Genomic DNA, 23,483 nt, shown 5'->3' on the forward strand with positions numbered 1-23,483 from the left:
AAGATTTAACTTCCTGACTGATGTCTTGAGATGTTGCTTCAATATAACCACATCATTTTCCTGCCTCATGATGCAATGGATTTTGTGAAGTGTACCAGACCCTCCTGCAGAAAAGCACCCCCACAACATGATGCTGCCACCCCCGTGCTTCACGGTTGGATGGTGTTCTTCGGCTTGCAAGCCTCCCCCTTTTTCCTCCAAACATAACAATGGTCATTATTTACATTTACATTTAAGTCATTTAGCAGACGCTCTTATCCAGAGCGACTTACAAATTATTATGGCCAAACAGTCCTATTTTTGTTTCATCAGACCAGAGGACAATTCTCCAAAAAGTATGATATTTGTCCCCATGTGCAGTTGCAAACCGTAGTCTGGCTTTTTTTATGTCGGTTGTGGAGCAGTGGCTTCTTCCTTGCTGAGCGGCCTTTCAGGTTATGTCGATATAGGACTCGTTTTACTGTGGATATAGATATCTTTGTACCTCTTTCCTCCAGCATCTTCGCAAGGTCCTTTGCTGTTGTTCTGGGATTGATTTGCACTTTTCACACCAAAGTATGCTGTGTGGTCCGATGGTGTTTATACTTGTGTACTATTGTTTGTACAGATGAATGTGGTACCTTCAGGTGTTTGGAAATTGCTCCCAAGGATGAACCAGACTTGTGGAGGTCTACCATTTTTTTTCTGAGGTCATGGCTGATTTCTTTTGATTTTCCCATGACGTCAAGCAAAGAGACACTGAGTTTGAAGGTAGGCCTTGAAATAGATCCACAGGTACACCTCCAATTGACTCAAATGATGTCAATTAGCCTATCAGAAGCTTCAGAAAAGCCATGACATCATTTTCTTGAATTTTCCAAGCTGTTTAAAGGCACAGTCAACTTAGTGTATGTAAACTTCTGACCCACTGGAATTGTGATACAGTGAATTATAAATGAAATAATCTGTCTGTAAACAATTGTTGGAAAAATGACTTGTGTCACTCACACAGTAGATGTCCTAATCGACTTGCCAACAAGTAAACAAGAAATGTGTGGAGTAGTTGAAAAACAAGTTTTAATGACTCCAACCTAAGTGTATGTAAACTTCCGACTTCAACTGTATTTAACCCCTACTTTTTGGCAATAAACAGTCTCCATATACAGTATATTCGGAAAGTATTCAGACCCCTTGACTTTTTACAGATTTTGTTATCGTACAGCCTTATTCTAAATAGTTTTTTCCCTCATCAATCTATACACAATACCTCATAATGTAACACTTGTCGTTAGGAATGGACCAAGGCGCAGCGGGAATGTGGATACTGATATTTTAATTAAAAAAAAGAGTAAAGCATCCACCGGACAAAAAACAATACACACGACAGGAACAGTCTTGCAGGCACACAAAACGCAATGCAAGAACAACTACCCACAACCCCAAAACAAAACACACACTACTATATAGGACTCCCAATCAAAGGCAACTCAACACACCTGCCTTCAATTGGGAGTCCAATCACCAACACAACACTTAACACACACAAAAACCCTGCCACGTCCTGACCAAAACTAATACAATTGCTCCCTCTGCTGGTCAGGACGTGACAGTACCCCCCCCCCCCAAGGTGCAGACCCCGGAATGCACCTTAAAAAAGAAAACACAAAAAAATCCCCAATACCCCAACAAAACCAATCAACAATAACCCCTAAACAAGGGAGGGAAGGGAGGGTGGCTGCCGTCAACGACGGCACTGTGCTACACCCTCCCTCCCCAACCCACCTATCCTGGAGGTGGCTCAGGTGCAGGACGTGGACCTCGCTCCACCTTCGGCGTCGCCCACTTCGGTGGCGCCGATAGCTGCGCCGGGCAGACGGACCACTCTGGCTGGGCCGGAGGACATGCGGGCCACTCGGGCTGGGCCGGAGGACAGGCGGGCCACTCGGGCTGGGCCGGAGGACAGGCGGGCCACTCGGGCTGGGCCGGAGGACAGGCGGGCCACTCGGGCTGGGCCGGAGGACAGGCGGGCCACTCGGGCTGGGCCGGAGGACAGGCGGGCCACTCGGGCTGGGCCGGAGGACAGGCGGGCCACTCGGGCTGGGCCGGAGGACAGGCGGGCCACTCGGGCTGGGCCGGAGGACAGGCGGGCCACTCGGGCTGGGCCGGAGGACAGGCGGGCCACTCGGGCTGGGCCGGAGGACAGGAGGCAGTCGGGCCGCTCTGGCGTCTCCGGGCAGACGGGCCGCTCTGGCGACTCCTGACTGGCGGGCGGCTCTGGCGACTCCTGACTGGCGGGCGGCTCTGGCGACTCCTGACTGGCGGGCGGCTCTGGCGACTCCTGACTGGCGGGCGGCTCTGGCGACTCCTGACTGGCGGGCGGCTCTGGCGACTCCTGACTGGCGGGCGGATCTGGCGACTCCTGACTGGCGGGCGGCTCTGGCGACTCCTGACTGGCGGGCGGCTCTGGCGACTCCTGACTGGCGGGCGGCTCTGGCGACTCCTGACTGGCGGGCGGCTCTGGCGACTCCTGACTGGCGGGCGGCTCTGGCGACTCCTGACTGGCGGGCGGCTCTGGCGACTCCTGACTGGCGGGCGGCTCTGGCGACTCCTGACTGGCGGGCAGCTCTGGCGACTCCTGACTGGCGGCGGCTGGGCTGATGCATTAGACGCCTGATGCGTGGGGCTGGTACTGGACGTGCCAGCCTGGAGACACGCACCTCCATGCTAGTGCATATAGTGGGAAACACCGGACCGTAGAGGCGCACTGGCGGTCTTGAGCGCAGGGTTGGCATCCCCCCTTCCGGCTCGATGCTCACCTCACCCTGGCACATGCGGGGCGCTGGTACAGGGCGAACTGGGCTGTGCGTCCGTATAGACGAGATGGTGCGTACCTCAGCGAAACATGGCGCCCTCCACCTCATACGCACCTCCCTGTAATCACGGGTAGCTGGCTTACGGCTCTTCCTTGGCCTGGCCAAACTACCCGTGTGCCCCCCCAAAAAAAATTATTGGGGGTGCCTCTCCGGCTTTCTTGCCAGCCGTGTTCCAGCATAACGTTCGCTCCCTTTTCCTGCTGCCTCCGCTCTTCTCAGTGCCTCCACCTGTTCCCATGGGAGGCGACCCCTTCCGGCCAGGATCTCTTCCCAGGTGTAGGATCCCTTGCCATCCAGATGTCCTCCCATGTCCATTCATCCACCCGATGCTCCTTCCTCTTCCGCTGCTTGGTCCTTTTGTGGTGGGTAGTTCTGTAACAGTTGTCGTACTGGAGAGAAGACCAAGGCGCAGCGGGAATGTGGGTACTCATATTTTAATTCAAAAAAAGAGTAAAGCATCCACCGGACAAAAAACAATACACACGACAGGAACAGGCTTGCAGGCACACAAAACGCAATGCAAGAACAACTACCCACAACCCCAAATAAAAACACACACTACTATATAGGACTCCCAATCAAAGGCAACTCAACACACCTGCCTTCAATTGGGAGTCCAATCACCAACACAACACTTAACACACACAAAAACCCTGCCACGTCCTGACCAAAACTAATACAATTGCTCCCTCTGCTGGTCAGGACGTGACACAATGACAAAATGATTTTTTTTTTTTTTTACATTTTAGCAAATGAATTAAAATAAAAAACAGTAATACCTTATTTGAATAATTATTTGGACCCTTTGCTACGAGACTCAAAATTGAGCTCAGGTGCATCCTGTTTTCATTGATCATCCATGAGATGTTTCTACAACTTGATTGGAGTCTACCTGTTGTAAATTCAAATAATTGGACATGATTTGGAAAGGCACACACCTGTCTATATAAGGTCCCACAGTTGGCAGTTCATGTCAGAACAAAAACCAAGCCATGAGGTTGAAGGAATTGTCCGTAGAGCTCCAAGACAGGATTGTGTCAAGGCACAGATCTGGGGAAGGGTACCAAAACATTTCTGTAGCATTGAAGGTCCCCAAGAACAAAGTGGCCTCCATCATACTTAAATGAAAGAAGTTTGGAACCACCATACCTATTCCTAGAGCTGGCCACCCGGCCAAACTGAGCAATCGGGGGAGAAGGGCCTTGGTCAGGGAGATGACCAAGAACCCAATGGTCACTCTGACAGAGCTCTGTGGAGATGGGAGAACCTTCCAGAAGGACAACCATCTCTGCAGCACTCCAACAATCAGGCCTTTATGGTAGAGTGGTCAGACAGAAGCCACTCCCCAGTAAAAGGCACATGAAAGCCTGCTTGGAGTTTGGCAAAAGACACCTAAAGGACTCACACCATGAGCAACAAGATTCACTGGTCTGATGAAACCAAGATTTAACTCTTTAGCCTGAATGCCAAGCGTCACGTCTGGAGGAAACCTGGCACCATCCCTACAGTGAAGCATGGTAGTAGCAGCATCATGCTGTGGGGATGTTTTTCAGCGGCAGGGACTTAGAGACTAGTCAGGATCGTGGGAAAGATGAACGGAGCAAGGTACAGAGAGATCCTTAATGAAAACCTGCTCCAGAGCACTCAGGACCTCAGACTGGCGCGAAGGTTCACCTTCCAACAGGACAATACCTCTCAGCACACAGCCAAGACAACGCAAGAGCGGCTCTCTGAATGTCCTTGAGTGGCCCAGCCAGAGCCCAGACTTGAACCCAATCGAACATCTCTGGAGAGACCTGAAAATAGTACAGCGATGTTCTCCATCCAACCTGACAGAGCTTGAGAGGATCTGCAGAGAAGAATGGGACAAACTCCAAAAATACAAGTGTGCAAAGTTTGTGGCGTCATACCCAAGAAGACTCGAGGCTGTAAAAACTGCCAAAGGTGCTTCAACAAAGTACTGAGTAAATGGTCTGAATACTTATGAAAATGCGATATTTGCAAAAATGTCTTAAAACCTGCTTTTGCTTTGTCATTATGAGGTATTGTGTAGAATGATGAGGATTTTTTTTTTTTAGAGTAAGGCTTTAGCGTCCATTTTTCTCAAAAACTTCAAGGGGTCTGAATTCTTCCCGAATGCACTGTACTTCTATTCATTTTTTCAACTGGCACCAGGGGACCTTTCGACGACTCTTATGAGGCCTGTAGGCACCCTTGAGCAAAACAACTGATGTGTACATGTTCACCTCTGCACAAATGGGTCATATTAGTGTGTATCACAGATTCGGAAGTGCGACATACTGAAGGCAGATAAGGTCGATTGAGACACATCCAATGCAAAAAAACATGTCTCTAAAACTGACAGATTTTATGGGGATTTTTGTATTATGCTAATTTGATTTCCACAGGCGCGGACATCGACCTTATGGGGTTAAAAGGTTCCCCAGGGAAAAAGTTCCTGGAGGCACCTTTAGGGGTTCCACCGGTGTTGCAATCTAAGGAACCTTTTCCTCCAGGAACCTTTTCTTTTTAGACTGTAAGGCAAGAAACAGTGCATGCATTTTTTAAATAAAATACTATAAAATAATGCCACAGGAATTATAAGCAAATCTTATCTGCTAAAAAAACTAGTGTAGCCCACAGCCATATGGCATAGCCAGATCAGGGTCTAATATAAGGATGACTCTGAACATGCCATTCTGTTCTTCTGAAATAGGCTACATTTCTTCATATCATAATGTTTCTTCAGACCTGCCTAAAATTAATAATGGATTTATATAAGGCTATATATTACATGGATTTATTACACTTTTTAAATGTAGATCTTGCAAAAGGTCTGCATCAGTGGCTTGTAGGCTATGCGTGGAAGCCGGAAATGCTAAACATGTTTGTGTTAATTAACAGTCAATTGCCGTGGGACCAGCAGTTATTTGCATGAAAGTTACCGGCTGACAAAATGTCAGGACTGCCACAGCCCTAGTCACAGATAAAACAAATACTAGGTGTTAGGCTACACATTTCCCCACACTGTTAAGAGCAATACTCAAACCACTTAGTTAACCAACTCCTACTCGTACACAGTGTGAGTGTCTTTGACTGCTAACAAAATTCACAATAAGCTACAGTTCCATGCAACGGTAAGCATGCATGCATGAACAACTACAAACTTCACACCTATATAATTTAACCCCAAACTCCTACAGAAAGCCTGTATTCAGTGAACCAATTTTGGTTTAGTCTGCAGCTCTTTGTAAGGAGAGCGTGTGAGTGTGTGAGGAGAGAGAACAAGGTGGGAGCTAGTACTCCTGAGGCACACACACACATACACACCTACAGAGCCTCCTAGCACATAAGCTGTGAGCTCCTGGGGAGAAGAAGGGCAAAAGCAAGAATAAAACACTCATAACCTGCTGGCGTATGAGAGGAGTGGAGGATTTAAATAATATACTGTACCATCTAAACTTCTTCAATGGTATACTTCATCCCAGGACCACTGTGACTACTATAGCTAACTTTTAGAACTGAAAAAAAAAATCTGATATCTGTAAAAATATGTGTCTGCACATAATTACAAGCTGATTGAAGTGGTCTTTTAAGTTTAAAATGAAAAGGTTTCGCCCGCCAACGGCCTTCATTTGATATATATAAATGAAAATTGTATTAATAGCAGTCCAATCCTATGGTACTTGTGTGCATAGATATATAATCTATTATAGATTTTACTAGTCATTCCACTTCTATGCGTGTACTTTCCCATGGTAGAAAACAACAGTCAGTTACATGAATTGAGGTTTGATAAACACACAGTAGGTTGTATGCAGCAGACAATGTTCTCCAGGGTTATTATCAACATCATGTTTATAGAAAACAGAGGTCTCCACCTGTTCCTCTGTACTAAACCTCCCATGTAATGTCCTATCTCTTAGTTATCAGGAAGTAGTGAGAACCATGCACTCCTGATGCACTCCTCTCCAAGTCTGTCTGTCTGTCTGTCTGTCTGTCTGTCTGTCTGTCTGTCTGTCTGTCTGTCTGTCTGTCTGTCTGTCTGTCTGTCTGTCTGTCTGTCTGTCTGTCTGTCTGTCTGTCTGTCTGTCTATTATTCTCTGTTCTTGTCCAGTTCTCTCCTCCTTTCCCCTCCCCTGCCATTCCCCTACCCACGCTCCTCTATGTCTGGACCATACCAACCTCCTCCCCCCTCCCTCCGTGCTCGCTAGCCAGATCCCTTCATTCCCCCATGCCGCCGCACCCTCATGTTTTGGCTGTGCTGCTGAGAAAGAGACTAAATAATGTGATAACGTGCAGCACTCGACAGGTGTGCCTCCCTCCTCTCCCTCAGCACAAGTCTCAGCTCTGTGGATGAACAGAATAACCCACCGAAGGCCCCACCAGACAGGCAGGCAACAACATTTGCAAATCAAGGCTGCATTACACAAACAGCTTCAGAGTTTAGAATAATGTGATTGTGCTTACTGCTTACAGCGATGCAATGAAATGTAAACAACATCTGATCTCACAATGGCTCCCAGGCCGGGTCAATTGTTGTTCTCCTCCAAATACTTTACAGGTTAAGTTGTTGTGCCTATTCAGTCACTGTGTTCCAATGTCTATTTTCATTTTTTTTTAACCTTTTTTTAACTAGGCAAGTCAATTAAGAACAAATTCTTCTTTACAATGACAGCCTACCCCAGCCAAACCCGGACAACGCTGGGCAAGTCCAATGGGACTCCAAATCACAGCCAGATGTGATACAGCCTGGATTCGAACCAGGGACTGTAGTGACGCCTCTTGCACTGAGATGCAGTGCCTTAGACCGCTGCGTCACTCTGGAGCCCTCAGCACAATACTGGCATACTACACTGAACAAAAATATAAATGCAACATGCAACAATTTCAAAGATTTGACTGAGTTACAGTTCAAATAAGGAAATCAGTCAATTGAAATAAATTCATTAGGCCCTAATCTATGGATTTCACATGACTGGGAATACAGAAATGCATCTGTTGGTCACAGATACCTTTAAAAAAAGGTAGGGGTGTGGATCAGAAAACCAGTCAGTATCTGGTGAACACCATTTGCCTCATGCAGCTTATGCTTGCCAATACCATGACCCCACCGCCACCATGGGCACTCTGTTCACAATGTTGACATCAGCAAAACACTCGCCCACATGACGACATACACGCTGTCTACCATCTGCCTGGTACAGTTGAAACCAGGATTAATCCGTGAAGAGCACAATTATCCAGGGTGCTAGTGGCAATCGAAGGTGAGCATTTGCCACTGAAGTCTGTTACGACACCGAACTGCAGTCAGGTTAAGACCCTGGTTAGGATGATTAACATGCAGATGAGCTTCCCTGAGACAGTTTCTGACAGTTTGTGCAGAGATTATTTGGTTGTACAAACCCACAGTTTCATCAGCTGGTGGCTGGTCTCAGATGATCCCGCAGGTCAAGAAGCCAAATGTGGAGGTCCTAGGCTGGTGTGGTTACACGTGGTCTGCAGTTGTGAGGCAGGTTGGACGTACTGCCAAATGATCTAAAACGACGTTGGAGGAGGCTTATGCTAGAAAAATTAACATTCAATTCTCTGGCAACAGCTCGGGTGGACATTCCTGCAGTCAGCATGCCAATTGCAAGCTCCCTCAAAACTTCTGTGGCATTGTGTTGTGTGGCAAAACTGCACATTTTAGAGTGTCCTTTTATTGTCCCCAGTACAAGGTGCACCTGTGTAATGAGCATGTAGTTGAATCAGTTCTTGATATGCCACACCTGTCAGGATTATCTTGGCAAAGGAGACATTCTCACTAACAGGGATGTAAACTAATTAGTGCACACAATTTGCGAAAAGTAAGCTTTTTGTGCATATGGAACATTTCTGGAATGTTTTATTTCAGCTCATGAAACATGGGACCAACACTTTACATGTTGTGCATATATTTCTGTTCAGTGCATGTAGAATGCATGCCCAATATTTTGCTTCACTCTAAGTGGTATGCTAGCCTAGACTTGTCAGACCTGGGTTCAAATAAATTTGTATTTGAGTATTTGTTATTTAAAGATGCACTATGCAGAAATCGCCCCACCATTCCCTGGTTGCTACTGTAATTCTAATAGTTTGCCTAACTTCAATTTATGTGACAAAACAAGCAAGTTTAGTGTAGAGAATCATTGTACCGCCTAAACCTGCTGTGAAATATAGATTTCATAACCAAAAAGATTGTATATTCAGTTGTTTGAAGCTGGTGTACAAAACAAAACTTGAGAATGGGAAGCATAGAAATAGCAGATCTACCGCTTCTTAGACTTGCTTTCAATAAGAATGACATATCTATAACACAAATCTTTATGTGAATTAGGAAGGGTCATCCAAAAAGTTACATATTGCAGCTTTAAATACTTATTTTCTGTTAATTTGAGTACTTTCAAATAATGTGGCCCGAACCAACTATTGGAAGTATTGTATTTTCAAATAATTTCCTATTCCCTACTATTTGAAAGTTTATTCAAATACTTATTTCAAATACTATTTTCAAATACCTGGGTTAAATGCATTGGAGTGTATTTGAGTCAGTGTATTTGAGTATTTTTAAATACTTTCCAAGTGTATTTCCAAATACATTCCAATATTGAACTACCTGTCTTTTCAAGTAAAAAATATCAAAATACTTACTTCCAAATGTCTTTGAAAGTAACTGAAATACCCTAAATAGCATTTGAATCCAGGTCTGAGACTAGTATGGATATTGGAACAGAGTCAGTGTTTCTGAGTGGATTACCTTTAGACAACTTCCTGTTCTAAAGCCAATAACAGCACCAGGTTCTCCTCTGACTGAGCGGTCCAGGAATGTGTTGTTTACTCTAACCGCTGTCTGTGAACTGACATAACATTAGTCGCTGATCAAGCCAGAGTGGGGTTTAAGGTACCGGTAAGTAGTAATCTCTCAAAATAGCGGACTGCCGGCTGCCTCTGTTGAACATTCCGAGGCTCCTTCATAACTTGATGTGTGTTAATCTGGCCATGGCTGTAAATTAGAGCACATTGTTCTGTCTGGCCTACTCCACGTCATCCCTGAGCAACCCGGCCCTATACACAGCCAGGGATTATCCCTGGGCTAATTTCTTAAGGTTGGGTACACGCACTGCTTTTGGAAGGCTGAGCCCGGGGCTGACATAGCAAAGTTATTACTCAAAAAGGGAAAAGGAGCCTATGAAAAACCGACAACGTGAGATCAAGACGTTTAAGGTGGTTTCCCGTCTCTCTCTCTCAGACCATGTGTTGAACAGATTACAAAAACTGTCAATCACCTGCCTCACTATGGAAACCACTGGTCTTGTTTCAACCACCAGCCTGCCCTTTTCTCTTCTCTCTCAGCCCTAAAATGGGCAGTCTGAATAAACCTGAATCGGCCTAAGCGTGAATGGTCTGAAAGTCAATAGGGTGTGTTCTGCTTTCATCAGAGAGAATCATGTCTGATTCATAGAGACAGATAAATAAGTAATCATATAGTCTGTCAGTCTGTGTGCATGCGTTACACATATGATATATGTTTATGCAAAGACTGATGGGAAAATTGAACAATGTCAATGTAGTCGGATCAGTCTGCAGAAAAGTAATGGCTGTCTAAATGCTGTTAGATAGCAACAGCTTGACTGGGAATAACATCCGCCTGCTTCTGTCTCCATTCGTTGCAGGGCATGAATAGGCACTTACAGTATGTCATCTCTGAGGACGGGTCGACCCCAGGTGGTGAGGGTAGGCAACATCACCTCTGCCACGCTGACCCTCAACACGGGGGGGGGAGGGGGCCCACAGTTACACACTCGATCCAAAAGCCACACACATTCAATAGAAATGCTATCGTAAAGTCTATCTGCCCTAACTGCCAGAAGAGATTGCCAGCTTTTCCAGCTCCTTTGTCACCAACAAGACAAAAGGCTTCACTTTCCATTTCCTCTGAGCATCTCCAGCACGGACAACATCACAGAGTATCAAAGGGACATACATAAGAGCTGACACATCGACTAGAAAGCAGATGAATTGTGTGTGTAAGAGCTATATACCTCTCTAAGTTGCCTCCATGACAGGAGCAGAGACAGCCCACAAACTTGACAAAAATCTACGATGGTTCAACCAGTAAGGCTGGTCTCAATGGCTAGCTCACTTTAACTTCATTCAGTAAGCACAATATAATTCACATTGCTTCCTCTTCTATGGGCATAGTTGGAACATATCATATTATGTTAGTGTTTCCAAATGTTATCATCAGCATGTCGTCATGTCTCTCCTCCTCTTTTAACATTAGGCACAAGCAGAATGTCATTCACCTACTACCTTATAGCCTACTTGTAACAGCAAGACACAATAATGGAGCTTCACCACACTTGCTGAATAACCTATGGGCACATTCGTGCAATAATCACCTTTCTCTTCACCAATGAGCATAAATCTTGGGACGTGTTTATTTGTCAACTTACCCCTTGTTCTCTCACTTGCTGAAGTTGGAGGTGGGAGGGGGGGTAAGAATACAGTCTTAACTCATCAATTCAGTTAAGACTGTATTCGATTGAGCTATTGACAGGAACCTCGATTATCTGGCTAGAGGAGAGATCCCGGTCACACATGCATAGAACACACGCACACTTGTACACACACACGTGTACATACAGTGAGGGAAAAAAGTATTTGATCCCCTGCTGATTTTGTACGTTTGCCCACTGACAAAGAAATGATCCGTCTATCATTTTAATGGTAGGTTTATTTGAACAGTGAGAGACAGAATAACAACAACAAAAAATCCAGAAAAACGCATGTCAAAAATGTTATAAAATGATTTGCATTTTAATGAGGGAAATAAGTATTTGACCCCTCTGCAAAACATGACTTAGTACTTGGTGGCAAAACCCTTGTTGGCAATCACAGAGGTCAGACGTTTCTTGTTGTTGGCCACCAGGTTTGCACACATCACAGGAGGGATTTTGTCCCACTCCTCTTTGCAGATCTTCTCCAAGTCATTAAGGTTTAGAGGCTGATGTTTGGCAACTCGAACCTTCAGCTCCCTCCACAGATTTTCTATGGGATTAAGGTCTGGAGACTGGCTAGGCCACTCCAGGACCTTAATGTGCTTCTTCTTGAGCCACTCCTTTGTTGCCTTGGCCGTGTGTTTTGGGTCATTGTCATGCTGGAATACCCATCCACGACCCATTTTCAATGCCCTGGCTGAGGGAAGGAGGTTCTCACCCAAGATGTGACGGTACATGACCCCATCCATCGTCTCTTTGATGCGGTGAAATTGTCCTGTCCCCTTAGCAGAAAAACACCCCCAAAGCATAATGTTTCCACCTCCATGTTTGACGGTGGGGATGGTGTTCTTGGGGTCATAGGCAGCATTCCTCCTCCTCCAAACACGGCGAGTTGAGTTGATGCCAAAGAGCTCCATTTTGGTCTCATCTGACCACAACACTTTCACCCAGTTGTCCTCTGAATCATTCAGATGTTCATTGGCAAACTTCAGACAGGCATGTATATGTGCTTTCTTGAGCAGGGGGACCTCGCGGACGCTGCAGGATTTCAGTCCTTCACAGCGTAGTGTGTTACCAATTGTTTTCTTGGTGACTATGGTCCCAGCTGCCTTGAGATCATTGACAAGATCTTCCCGTGTAGTTCTGGGCTGATTCCTCACCACTCTCATGATCATTGCAACTCCACGAGGTGAGATCTTGCATGGAGCCCCATGCCTAGGGAGATTGACAGTTCTTTTGTGTTTCTTCCATTTGCGAATAATCGCACCAACTGTTGTCACCTTCTCACCAAGCTGCTTGGCGATGGTCTTGTGTGCCCCTAATCTCAGCTCGTTACCTGTATAAAAGACACCTGGGAGACAGAAATCTTTCTGATTGAGAGGGGGTCAAATAATTATTTCCCTCATTAAAATGCAAATCAATTTATAACATTTTTGACGTGCGTTTTTCTGGATTCTTTTGTTGTTATTCTGTCTCTCGATGTTCAAAGAAACCTACCATTACAATTAAAGACTGATCATTTCTTTGTCAGTGGGCAAACGTACAAAATCAGCAGGGGATCAAATAATTTTTTCCCTCACTGTACACACACACACACAGCCTGATGAAATGCATATCTCCAATGCAGGAGGGTGAGATTACAGTCTGAGGCAGAGGCTACCTGGTCCCTAACTGTGTGTGCGTGTGTGTGTCTGAGCAGCAGGCTCCAAGGCCACTCCATCCCAAACATGCTCTGTGGAGTGCCTCAGCTGTCTCATGTCTCGTCTGCTGCTGCTAACATTTGCTGTCAGAGTGGGACAACAGAAGCCTGCAGACACCACTGTTTGCAGATGGCTTCCACAGTTCATCCAGTCAAACCTTCCTTCTTATGTCCTGGCCTTGTTCTGTTTGTGTTCCCTGAACAGGGTTTCCAAGAAAGACATGACATCCTTTAGTCCTTTGATAGTTCTGCTTGCTGACTTTGGAAATATTTTATGTCCATTCAACTGCCTTTCATTGAAAGAATGGGCACACATCGGAAAGAAAAGCAATGGTGGAATCTGGTTTAACAGCTAAATCAAGGAGTCTGGGTCAATACTTGTCTGTGAAGTATAGATTGTCCAATGAACACAACAATACAGCTGTTGAGCGTTTCAGTTCCCCTGTAGCAAAACACACTGAAAAACTCTGTCAGTAGTCATTGATTGAGAACAGTATGTTCCAAAGACACACACACACCACACACAAACACACACTCAAAAATGGTGTATGTGTCAGCCATATTGAGCAGCCAGCCACAAGTGCCTATCAAAAATGACATCTGTGTAAGTAGTATCTATAGCCCTCCTACTAAGCTGTGGTTGTGTATGTCTTAAGCATCACCCTCGGGGTTTATCATGTTGTCTTTGTGTGTTTGTTAATTCATGGGAATCACAGCAAGCCTTGAAGAGGTCAGGTAGAATTACAGCAGAGATGCAGTGTTGCAGTGTGTGTGTATGTTTATATATATATATATGTTTATATATATATATATATATATATATATATATATATATATATATATATATATATATATATATATATATATATATATTGTGTGTGTGTGTGTGTGTGTGTGTGTGTGTTGTGGGGGTGACGTGTGCTCAACAGCTGTTGTTCTATTGATCCCCAGATCAGTTTCCACCCTTTAGGGATGAGTTCATCTTCACTCCCGTTTCCTTTCCCCCTTCAGCCACAGAATATTCATTAATCTCACCCCTCCCTAATTTCCTGCTTCCCTCTCTCCTTCCCTACTATTCCCTTCATCCAGGCAGATAAAGTCACCATAGAACCAGATGTTCAATCAGGTTATATTTCTGTTTTGTGTTTTGCTGTTCCCAGGACAGATCTCTGAATGCACTGCTCTTTGTTCTGAAATCACCAAATAAACAAAGCAGGATGTAGGGATGACACAGACCCCTGGCTGCACATCACCAACAGATGCTTGTTCTAGCTAGTAGGGCTAAGAGGGGATGGGAAGTGCAGTGCTGCCTGTCACACCCTCTCCCCTGTCGCCCCAACGTCAACCAACGGAAAAATCTCCTCCTTGCTACAGTAGATTCGCTTTTCACGCGTCATTTGCAACAGACCTCCTGTCAGAGCCAAGGAGCCATCTTTTCAAATGTATTCGTTTTTTGAAGATACTAGAGATTTCCCTTTTAAAAAAGCAAGGTCTTTAAATGATTCTTTAAAGGCTGACTCACCCTTTAAAGTTCACTGCCACCCATAATGCGGGCCCCATAAATCATTGAGAATTTGCTTTCATTTGAAAAGTATCATCTGCCCATTCAACCACCTCTCTCTTACTCCTCGCTAATTTGCACTCTTTTTCAACCTGCAGAATCGAAGGCAAAAAAGCTGCTGGGTTGATGAAACGGAGCACATTGAGGGTGGGGTAATTGTCTGCTTCTGCTTACAATCCCACATGAAAAAACACTACTATGTACTATAGAATACTGTAGTACTTACTATAGAATTACGTAGTAAACTGTATTATACTTTAGAATACTATACTACAGTGTGTGTGTGTGTGTGTGTGTGTGCACAAATATCATACCACCAAGACATGCTAATCTCTCACCATTACAATAACAGGGGAGGTTAGCATTTTATATCATACCACCAAGACATGCTAACCTCTCACCATTACAATAACAGGGGAGGTTAGCATTTTATATCATACCACCAAGACATGCTAACCTCTCACCATTACAATAACAGGGGAGGTTAGCATTTTTTTGTGGGTGTGGGGGGTGATATTTGTGCATCTATAACTTTCTCACACATCATTATTCACGATTCATTCAGGATTATCCATAATCATGGTAGCATCCACGTTAATGTAGAAGTGTTTAGAAACGTATTCTATTCTTATTTACAATAAAAGTTACTCCAAAATGACACAATACATGATTTACCATTCATTTCTAGTGGGCACAAAATAATCTGAAACAACCAAAACAAACAGCAAACGCTGAGTCACAAGCTTGCGTGCTATGAATATGGGACCAGGTACTTTTTACTTCTTTATTTGAATTTGTCCCAATATTTTTGGTCCTTAAAATGGGGGGGAAACTGCTGTCATTTCTAAGCAGTTCACACAATATGGATGAAAATACCCTCATATCAAAGCTGACAATCTGCACTTTAACATTTTAGTCATTTTAGCAGACACTCTTCACATTTCATGCATTTTTTTTGTTTTTTGTACTGGCCCCCCGTGGGAATCAAACCCACAACCCTGGCGTTGCACACACCATGCTGGCATTGCAAACACCATGCTCTACCAACTGAGCCACATAGTCATTGTATCAAAGTGCTGGAGTACAGAGCCAAAACAAACAAAAATGTCCCAAAACTTTTGGAGCTCACTGTAAATATTTTCATGTCATCTTAGTGATATCTCCTAACCTCCCCCGTTAGCTGGCCTGGCACGGTAAAATATTATTAAAAAAATTACCGGAGCAGAAAGCAGGAAAACAAGGCTTTGCCATCCATCCTGTATCACTCATTCCTTAATAACAGCTCAGGAACAGTGAGATGGGAGCTGTGTGGTTCAGGCCAGAGCCAAGCGGAGTAAGCGAGCAAACTCACCGTTGATGCACTCGTACACATCACAGCATTGCCCGGGGGTACCGTTGCCGTGGAAGACCACCTCGGGGAAGCTCCCGGCGGTGCATTGCGGGAAACTACACAGGCCGGGCAAACACTCACACCTAGAGATGGGATGGAGAGAGGGGGAGTTAGTACACATCAGATGGACACACCCTCACACCTGACTGTCCTTGACTACTTTTTAGGACTGCCAAAGAGAGTGTGATGATTGTTGCATTCAGAGGGAGGTTGAGGCTCACCTGGTGGGAAGGGTGCAGCAGCCGTCTGCGGTGAGACGCACCTGGGTTTCATAGCTGTCAGGTGGACACTGAACCTGCTGGACACGAGGGCACTCCACTGTGCTGCAGTCCACACTAAACACTAGGTTAGGGTACAACACAAAGACAATCATTATAGAGGTAGCATTAGGGCTCAAATTGGATTGAGAGCAAATCAAGAAAACAACTGTAAACTATCAAGTATGTGGTTTTATATAAATAATATTCCTCTTTCTGTGTTTGCTATGAAGCTATGTTCCTCCTTGCGTGTGTTTGTGGCAACTACCCTGACTTGTAAAAACCCTTGTAGAGGAGTGTGTGTAGTGTGTGTTAAGAAAACCGACGTGAACAGGGAGGTCACCGGCACATTCCTATCCTAGATGGACACCCCCTCTATTACATCTTGCCTATGCCACTCGGTCATTGCTCATCCATATATTTATATGTTTATATTCTTATTCCATTCCTTTACTTAGATTTGTGTGTATTAGGTAGTTGTGGAATTGTTAGTTTACTTGTTAGATATTTCTGCACTGTTGGAACTAGAAGCACAAGCATTTCGTTACACTCGCAATAACATCTGCTAACCATGTGTATGTGACCAATAGAATTTGATTTGAGCAACCATTCCTTCTGTTGGCTACGGCCTACGTTGCGCCACACCACAGCTCAGAGGTGATAAACCGCTGGCATACAGATACAGCTGCCATTCATGAGTGTAAACATATTCATATGTAGCCTACAATTTGGCCATTGAGTTTGGGAAATTCTACAAATGCAATATTATTATTACGACAATGAGCTAAGTATCAGAATATGAAAAAATGATTGCCATGTCACAAATAGTTGCTAGGAATTGTTATTGGTAGCCACCTGGTTTGCACTCGTATAGATCGCAGCATTCTCCAGGCTTCCCAGAGCCCTTGGACACCAGGATGTTGAGATATCCAGGCTGGCACACCTTCCTCAAGCACCCTGCAGGGCTGCAGACACAGCGGCTAGGTAGGGGACAGCACTCTCCAGGGGGTGCGTAGCCTTCGATTAGCACCGAGTCCTCAGGGCAGCGGGGCGAGAACTGCACCTCACACCGCGCCTTGGAACAGTCAGGCCGCTCCTCTGCAAAAGAAGAGATCAGATTGTTTATTGTAGCTTTAAACCAATATTTGTACAGTTATAGATAAAATAATCTGGCTATTATTTTCAGTGTAATGGGTTAAAAACATTTCAAGGAATTTCAAACTGAAACTTTAAAACATGACTGTTTTTCTCACGGAATGTTTCTCAAAGGATCACACTTCCAACACAATAACATAGCAGGTGCAAAAGAAAAGCCTGAATGGCATTTCTTTCTCTCTGGTCCTGATGAGAAAAAAAATGTTGGGGGAGGTTCTCTTCTGCAGTGTTCAACCAATCCAGTAAATATGGAGGAGGAGTTAAGATGGAGTATCGACTTGTTAACGTCCGAAAGCGGAAGTCGTGTCACAGGGTCTCGTTCCATTTCCACTGAAAACCGAATGCATCTGGTTATTACTGACCATGTAGAGGGTGGGGACACCAAGAAAACTGGGCAAGGCGTTAGAGGAATCGGGAATGTTATTGCTAACCTTTAAGAAAGAACACTCAAGGAACTAAAAGGTGCCAACTGGGCAGTCAATCAAATTGACTACTGACCATTCAGGTCAAAGTCCAAGATTTTATACACATAATCAGTACGACTCTGACCTTTACAGAAACAGAGAGTGAGATTAAGGAAGTATAAAGTGCACCAGAGGGGCAGGTAAAACAAGCATTGAGCATTGATGTGAATGTGAATGAAGTGTAAATGTCAACTGATGGAATGATGAGTAGAGCACACAAACAGGAACTGAGAGAAGTGTGAAGTGCTAACCCCCTCTCTTTCAGGATAAAACACAGACACAGGAGGCCAACTGGCCGACAGTTGAACACACTCACGCACACACACGCACACGTCAAACACTGCAAAATTAAAAGCTAATCCACTTTATAACAGCCTCCAAGTCTGGCATGGCATGGCAGCAAGGTACAAGGCTGGGCTGAAGCTCTAGAGGTACCTCTAGAAGGTTAGATCTTTCTGAGTGAAGCCGGCCTACTTGAGTTACGACTGACTTTTAAGTGTTGTTCTTGTTGTTTTTGTTGGACTTGAAGAAGAAAGCGTTTCACCATAGGGTTGGACAAAAGCTTTTGAAGTATAATGATTTTCTGTGATGGGTAAAGTTGAACTAGCACACTGTGAAGTTAGGCTCCAGCTACCTCAGCAAAGGGCCTGTCTGGTAAGGCCAATCTAGAATTCTATAATGACTGCAGACTAGCAAAAACACCACTGAAGACAAGTTAGACGACAGTGAAGGGGAAGCTACTCTGAAAATACTGTTTACCAAGCTACCAATTACTTCACACTGGAAGAAGTTAAGCTACATTAAAACTACCCTTAAGAAAAATATAGTTTACTTCAATAAAATTACTTTGAAAAAGTAGTTCACTACATCTAAACTAGTTTGTGAAAAATGATCATATGTAAATCTGAAATGCCATAGACTACAAATTGCAAGAATAGATCACTTTGGACCATATGTTAATAGAATGTGTAATTTTTCTTATTAAACACAAAAACTATGTTTCAAGTGAGAATTAGACAGGTCTGATGCCGAAAAAGAAAGTAAATGATTAACTACTTTACACATATTTTATTACATTTAAAAAAAAAAAAAAGAGTAGTGTGTAGTTCCAGTAATTAGCTACACCGCTACATGTCAAAAAAGCAATTAACTACTGAAAACAATACCTAGATTTGAATTTAGTTCAACGACCACCAAGCTACTGCAAAATGTAGTTAAATTACTAGTTAAACTACATGTAGTTCACTACTCCCCAACACTGACAGACAAGGATAGCTCTCTGTTTTTTGTATCTCTTTTTCACATCATATCAGGATCTCATGCAAAGCAACAAAGAAGGAAAAAGCAGAAATAGAAAATGGTTTAATCTAACGAGATAATGATTCTGGTCTCTTTAATTAAAAGTTTTAGCCGAGCTCAGAGCTGTATAGAAAATAGTGGAAAAAGTATTCTAGAATCCGCCTTTGTACTAACTTGACATTGGCACTTAAAAAACACATCCGCTGTATTAAATGCATGTATTCTGTCTTTCTACTGGAAGTTACTGATTCTGTGTGATGTCGGACAGAGAAAGAGAGAAAAAGAGAGAAAGAGGACCCTAAAAGAGAGCAGTGATACTCTGAGAGGAGGATAATTAGGCTCTATTAGATGGAGGAGAGTGTTTGGGAACATAATGAAAGGAACTACAAAAGAGGAGCTGCGGAGGATATAAGAACATGACACCTTTTTGTCTATTAGAAAGCTGTTCATATTTAAGAACTGTGTTGCTGTGATTATGCAGCCGCATTTCACATCTCAGCGTTCACAATGGACCGCTCACTAAAAGGACTGTGGAAACATAATTCTGCTGAATGTAATAAAAAAAAAGTACGCGCGAAATGGATATCAAATGGAATGGTTTACCCATGGAACTTATGGGAAGTAGACAACAACTTTGAAAGTAAACAACAATCTTTCAAAGAAATTGAAAAATGGATGTTGGCACGGTAACAACATCCTCCTACTCCTTTCACTCTGACCCTATGCCACTTTTAGGTCTGTTAGACACTCTGGTTAAGAGCATCTGTGAATGTTGAACTCTTCTGAACACAGCAACAATCCAGCGGGCAAAACTCTAACGTTGTAATGACGTAATTTCAACCAGTTTTGCCTGCTAGCTGGGAAAGATCCAAGATAATGATGCTTGGCAAGGAAATAGATGGTAACAATTGACTTACATTTGATTCATTGACTCCATATGAGTATGTCTACATGAAAATATAGCATGCTTTATGTAAATGGAAACAAGTATCGAGCTATAGTAGGACACAGTGGATGTCGGTAGTGTAATAGGCTGTCAGCAGTGTGTGTGTGCTGTAGAGACTTACTCAACATGTTAACATACGTAGCCAATTAAATGTTGCCAATTTGACAACCAATTTCTCCCCTCTCTATGTTCAGTGTAGCAGCGCATGTCAACGTCAGAGTACTGTAAATGCTTTCACCTGCAAAAAGCAGAGAACATTTTGTAGCTGCATTCTCTCCTTTGTTGATTTTGTAAGCTCGGAAAATGCATTTCCTGACCCAAATGTGGATTTCCATTTCAACGGGATGGATATTTCCTTAAAAGCAAAAGGCGTGACTTGAACTGTCTCTCGCTACCGCTGGCCAATCAGATAGCTCAGATCACTGTGTCTGCACAGTTTCCTCAAGCCATAGACAGTAAAAAAAAAAAAAAACATACAGCAAAGTTGATACAGTGAGAATTCCACATTTTTAAAGCCATTACTAGAGGGTGAGACTCAACAAATACAGCAAAGAGCTGCTGTTCATGTTTAAGTTATTCAGCACTGTTAACACTTTTATAAGCCATAAAATGTGCGTGCTCATGCTACAACCAGTACTGCAGCTGCAATTAATGACTACAGCAAAGTGTTTCCGATAAGCTTGGGTTGTTATTATTAGCGGCTTATCTTTTTTAATATCGAGAAATATTTAACTTTCTCTGGTCATAGGAGTAAGCTCATGAATTGGTGCACGAGGCAGAATTAATTTAGTGCACTTGAGATTCGCCATCAGCTGGTCTGTGTCCTCTCTCCTCAGCGGAGGGAAGGTGAGTCGGATGAGAGGCAACCTCACCCTCCCTCAGACTGACCATCAGATGCAGGCCATCAGTCCAGTAGTAATAAAAAAAGCAAATTATTATGCTCACTCAGCTGTGCCTCACAAGTAAAACAACAAATTATCTATTACCAGTGTGATCAAATCAAATTTATTTATATAGCCCTTCTTACATCAGCTGATATCTCAAAGTGCTGTACAGAAACCCAGCCTAAAACCCCAAACAGCAAGCAATGCAGGTGTAGAAGCACGGTGGCTAGGAAAAACTCCCTAGAAAGGCCAAAACCTATGAAGAGAGGAACCAGGAACCATCATATACCAATTTCTTTTAAATATAATTTCTAAATGGTCTGAGTAGAACAACTTGACAGGGAAATCCAAGCATAGCCAATAGGCAGTGATAATGTCTGCGCCTTTAGCTTACTGCACAAATCTCATTGCTACAGAACTGTTTTAATTGGTTAATTTAGCAAAAGCTTACATTTTTAAGTATTTTTTAAATTTTTATTATCTGAGCGGTAGATCTTGGCTTGCATTTTGACTGTGACTCGGAAAAGGTTGATGACCACTGCTTTACTGTTCTGATTCATAGCTCCATGACGTTCCTGTTTCTTCCTCAGTGTATCATTGTAAAAACTATTTTCATATTACTCCCTTCAGGTATGTAGCTACCCGTGTAGGACGCATTGGCTAAAACTTTACAATAAATATTTTTTGGGTTCCAAATAGCAATGGTCCTCAATCTTACATCTAGTGCAGGGGTGGGCAACTCCAGTCCTCAAGGGCCTGATTGGTGTCACACTTTTTCTCCATCCCTAGCAAACACAGCTGATTAATCAAATGTCATTCTAAACTGAAGATCATGATTAGGTGATTATTGGAGTCAGGTGTGTTAGCGTGTAATGTCATCACAGGAGGTTGGTGCCACCTTAATTGGGGAGGATGAGCTCGTGGTAATGGCTGGACCGGAATAAAAGGAATGGTAATGCCATTCCATTAACTCTGTTCCAGCCATTATTATGAGCAGTCCTCCCCTCAGCAGCCTCCACTGATCTCCATGGATGGAGCTGGGGTAATGTGCTGAGAGATTTTATATTGATCTGCTTTGTGTACAGAAGACAAGTTTATTCAAGAAAACAGGAAAGAAAAAAAGAAACCTGTACACCACACACTTTCCCAAAAATCATGAGCCAGAGGAACTTAAATGAGAGGCTTGATAGTTCCTAGTGGTAGTAGTCTCTTGCCCAGCGAGAGTGAAACAGTGTCTGTCTGTAATGTAGTCGTGATTTAAATCCCTTCCTTCTCCTCCTCCCTCTGATTTGTGTTTTGTCAATGGCATCTGGTGGGGTTTGATCACATCGGAGTGGTGTGTGTGTGTGTGTGTGTGTGTGTGTGTGTGTGTCTTTGTGTTTGACTGAGTGTGTGTGTGTGTGTTGTCAAGCATCTGGAGAGGCACATGAAACCCATTATTAAGTGTGTACAATCAAACTCATTGGCCACACCATGCCTTCTTTTAGATCTTGATGACAAATAAATCTGCCTATTAGAAGAAAGAAATAGAGTGCTGCCACTACATCTAGTATACAGTCTAATAAAACGGTTACAATTAAACTGATTGGGCTTTTTGATGATACACACACACACACACACACACACACACACATTACACAGTATAATGAACACCAAGTAAAGCAAATTCAAGTAAGGTTATTTTTAATATACAACCCACTAATTATATCAACACCCGACTGAGCGGATAATTGTCCAATCTGTAAGTCAAAACCATACACAAGGCTCTGCTCTGTAAAGAGAGACTCCAATGCAATGCTTAAGGATTATAAATTGAAGCAATTATTTGATATTCCCCACAGAGCCAGTAAGAAAGGGTGAGAAATCATCATACCTTATCGAGTCAAAGAAAAAAGTCAGACAGCTTCAATAAAAACAAACGTCTAAAATACGGAATGCAAAATATGCGACACCACAAACTCCTTGAAGCTTTTTGCAGGAGAAAATAGGAGGACATAAAAACAAGCCGTTAGGTTCTGTGTTCAGTTGAAGCTAGCATTTTAACTGCCAAATTAGTCGGCTGGTCGAATCCCTTAATGGTAACCGAGCCAAATTGTTTATTCATCTTTTCTGTCCAAGCAGGTATCTGGTTCACCTCTCACAGGAAGTCTTAGAGTTTCTATCATTCTGTAGGCATCCCAAATATCTAGCCAGGTCCCAGATCTGTTTGTGCTGTATATTGGCTGTTATGCGACTATAGAAGTTGACTATACAGCACACACAGATCTTGTAGCAGGCTACCAAATATCCATACATACACATTACATTTAGACCAAGAGAAAGATGGGGTCCAGTGGACAAAATATTACAGAGCAAAGAGTAATGGTTGTAAAATACCAAAAATTATGCAATGGTCTTGTGTTAGAAGGAAATCTATGCTGTAATATTTGCTCTACTGTACACGTCCCTTTTCAT

At 43.5% G+C, this 23,483-nt stretch overlaps 1 protein-coding gene across 2 annotated transcripts in view; it reads right to left on the reverse strand.

Moving 5' to 3' along the window:
• Positions 1-23,483, reverse strand: part of LOC106601300 (cysteine-rich motor neuron 1 protein) — a 119,889-nt gene that overhangs the window by 42,050 nt on the left and 54,356 nt on the right. For both annotated transcript variants that reach the window (XM_014193406.2, XM_014193409.2), the window contains exons 3-5: positions 17,137-17,379; positions 16,246-16,366; positions 15,986-16,107 (exon numbers count right to left, since the gene is read on the reverse strand). In XM_014193406.2, the coding sequence (XP_014048881.1) occupies positions 15,986-16,107; positions 16,246-16,366; positions 17,137-17,379 (486 nt within the window). The remainder of the gene's footprint in view (positions 1-15,985; positions 16,108-16,245; positions 16,367-17,136; positions 17,380-23,483) is intronic.

Source organism: Salmo salar, chromosome ssa01 (assembly GCF_905237065.1).
Source record: "Salmo salar chromosome ssa01, Ssal_v3.1, whole genome shotgun sequence".
NCBI classification, from domain to species: Eukaryota; Metazoa; Chordata; class Actinopteri; order Salmoniformes; family Salmonidae; genus Salmo; species Salmo salar.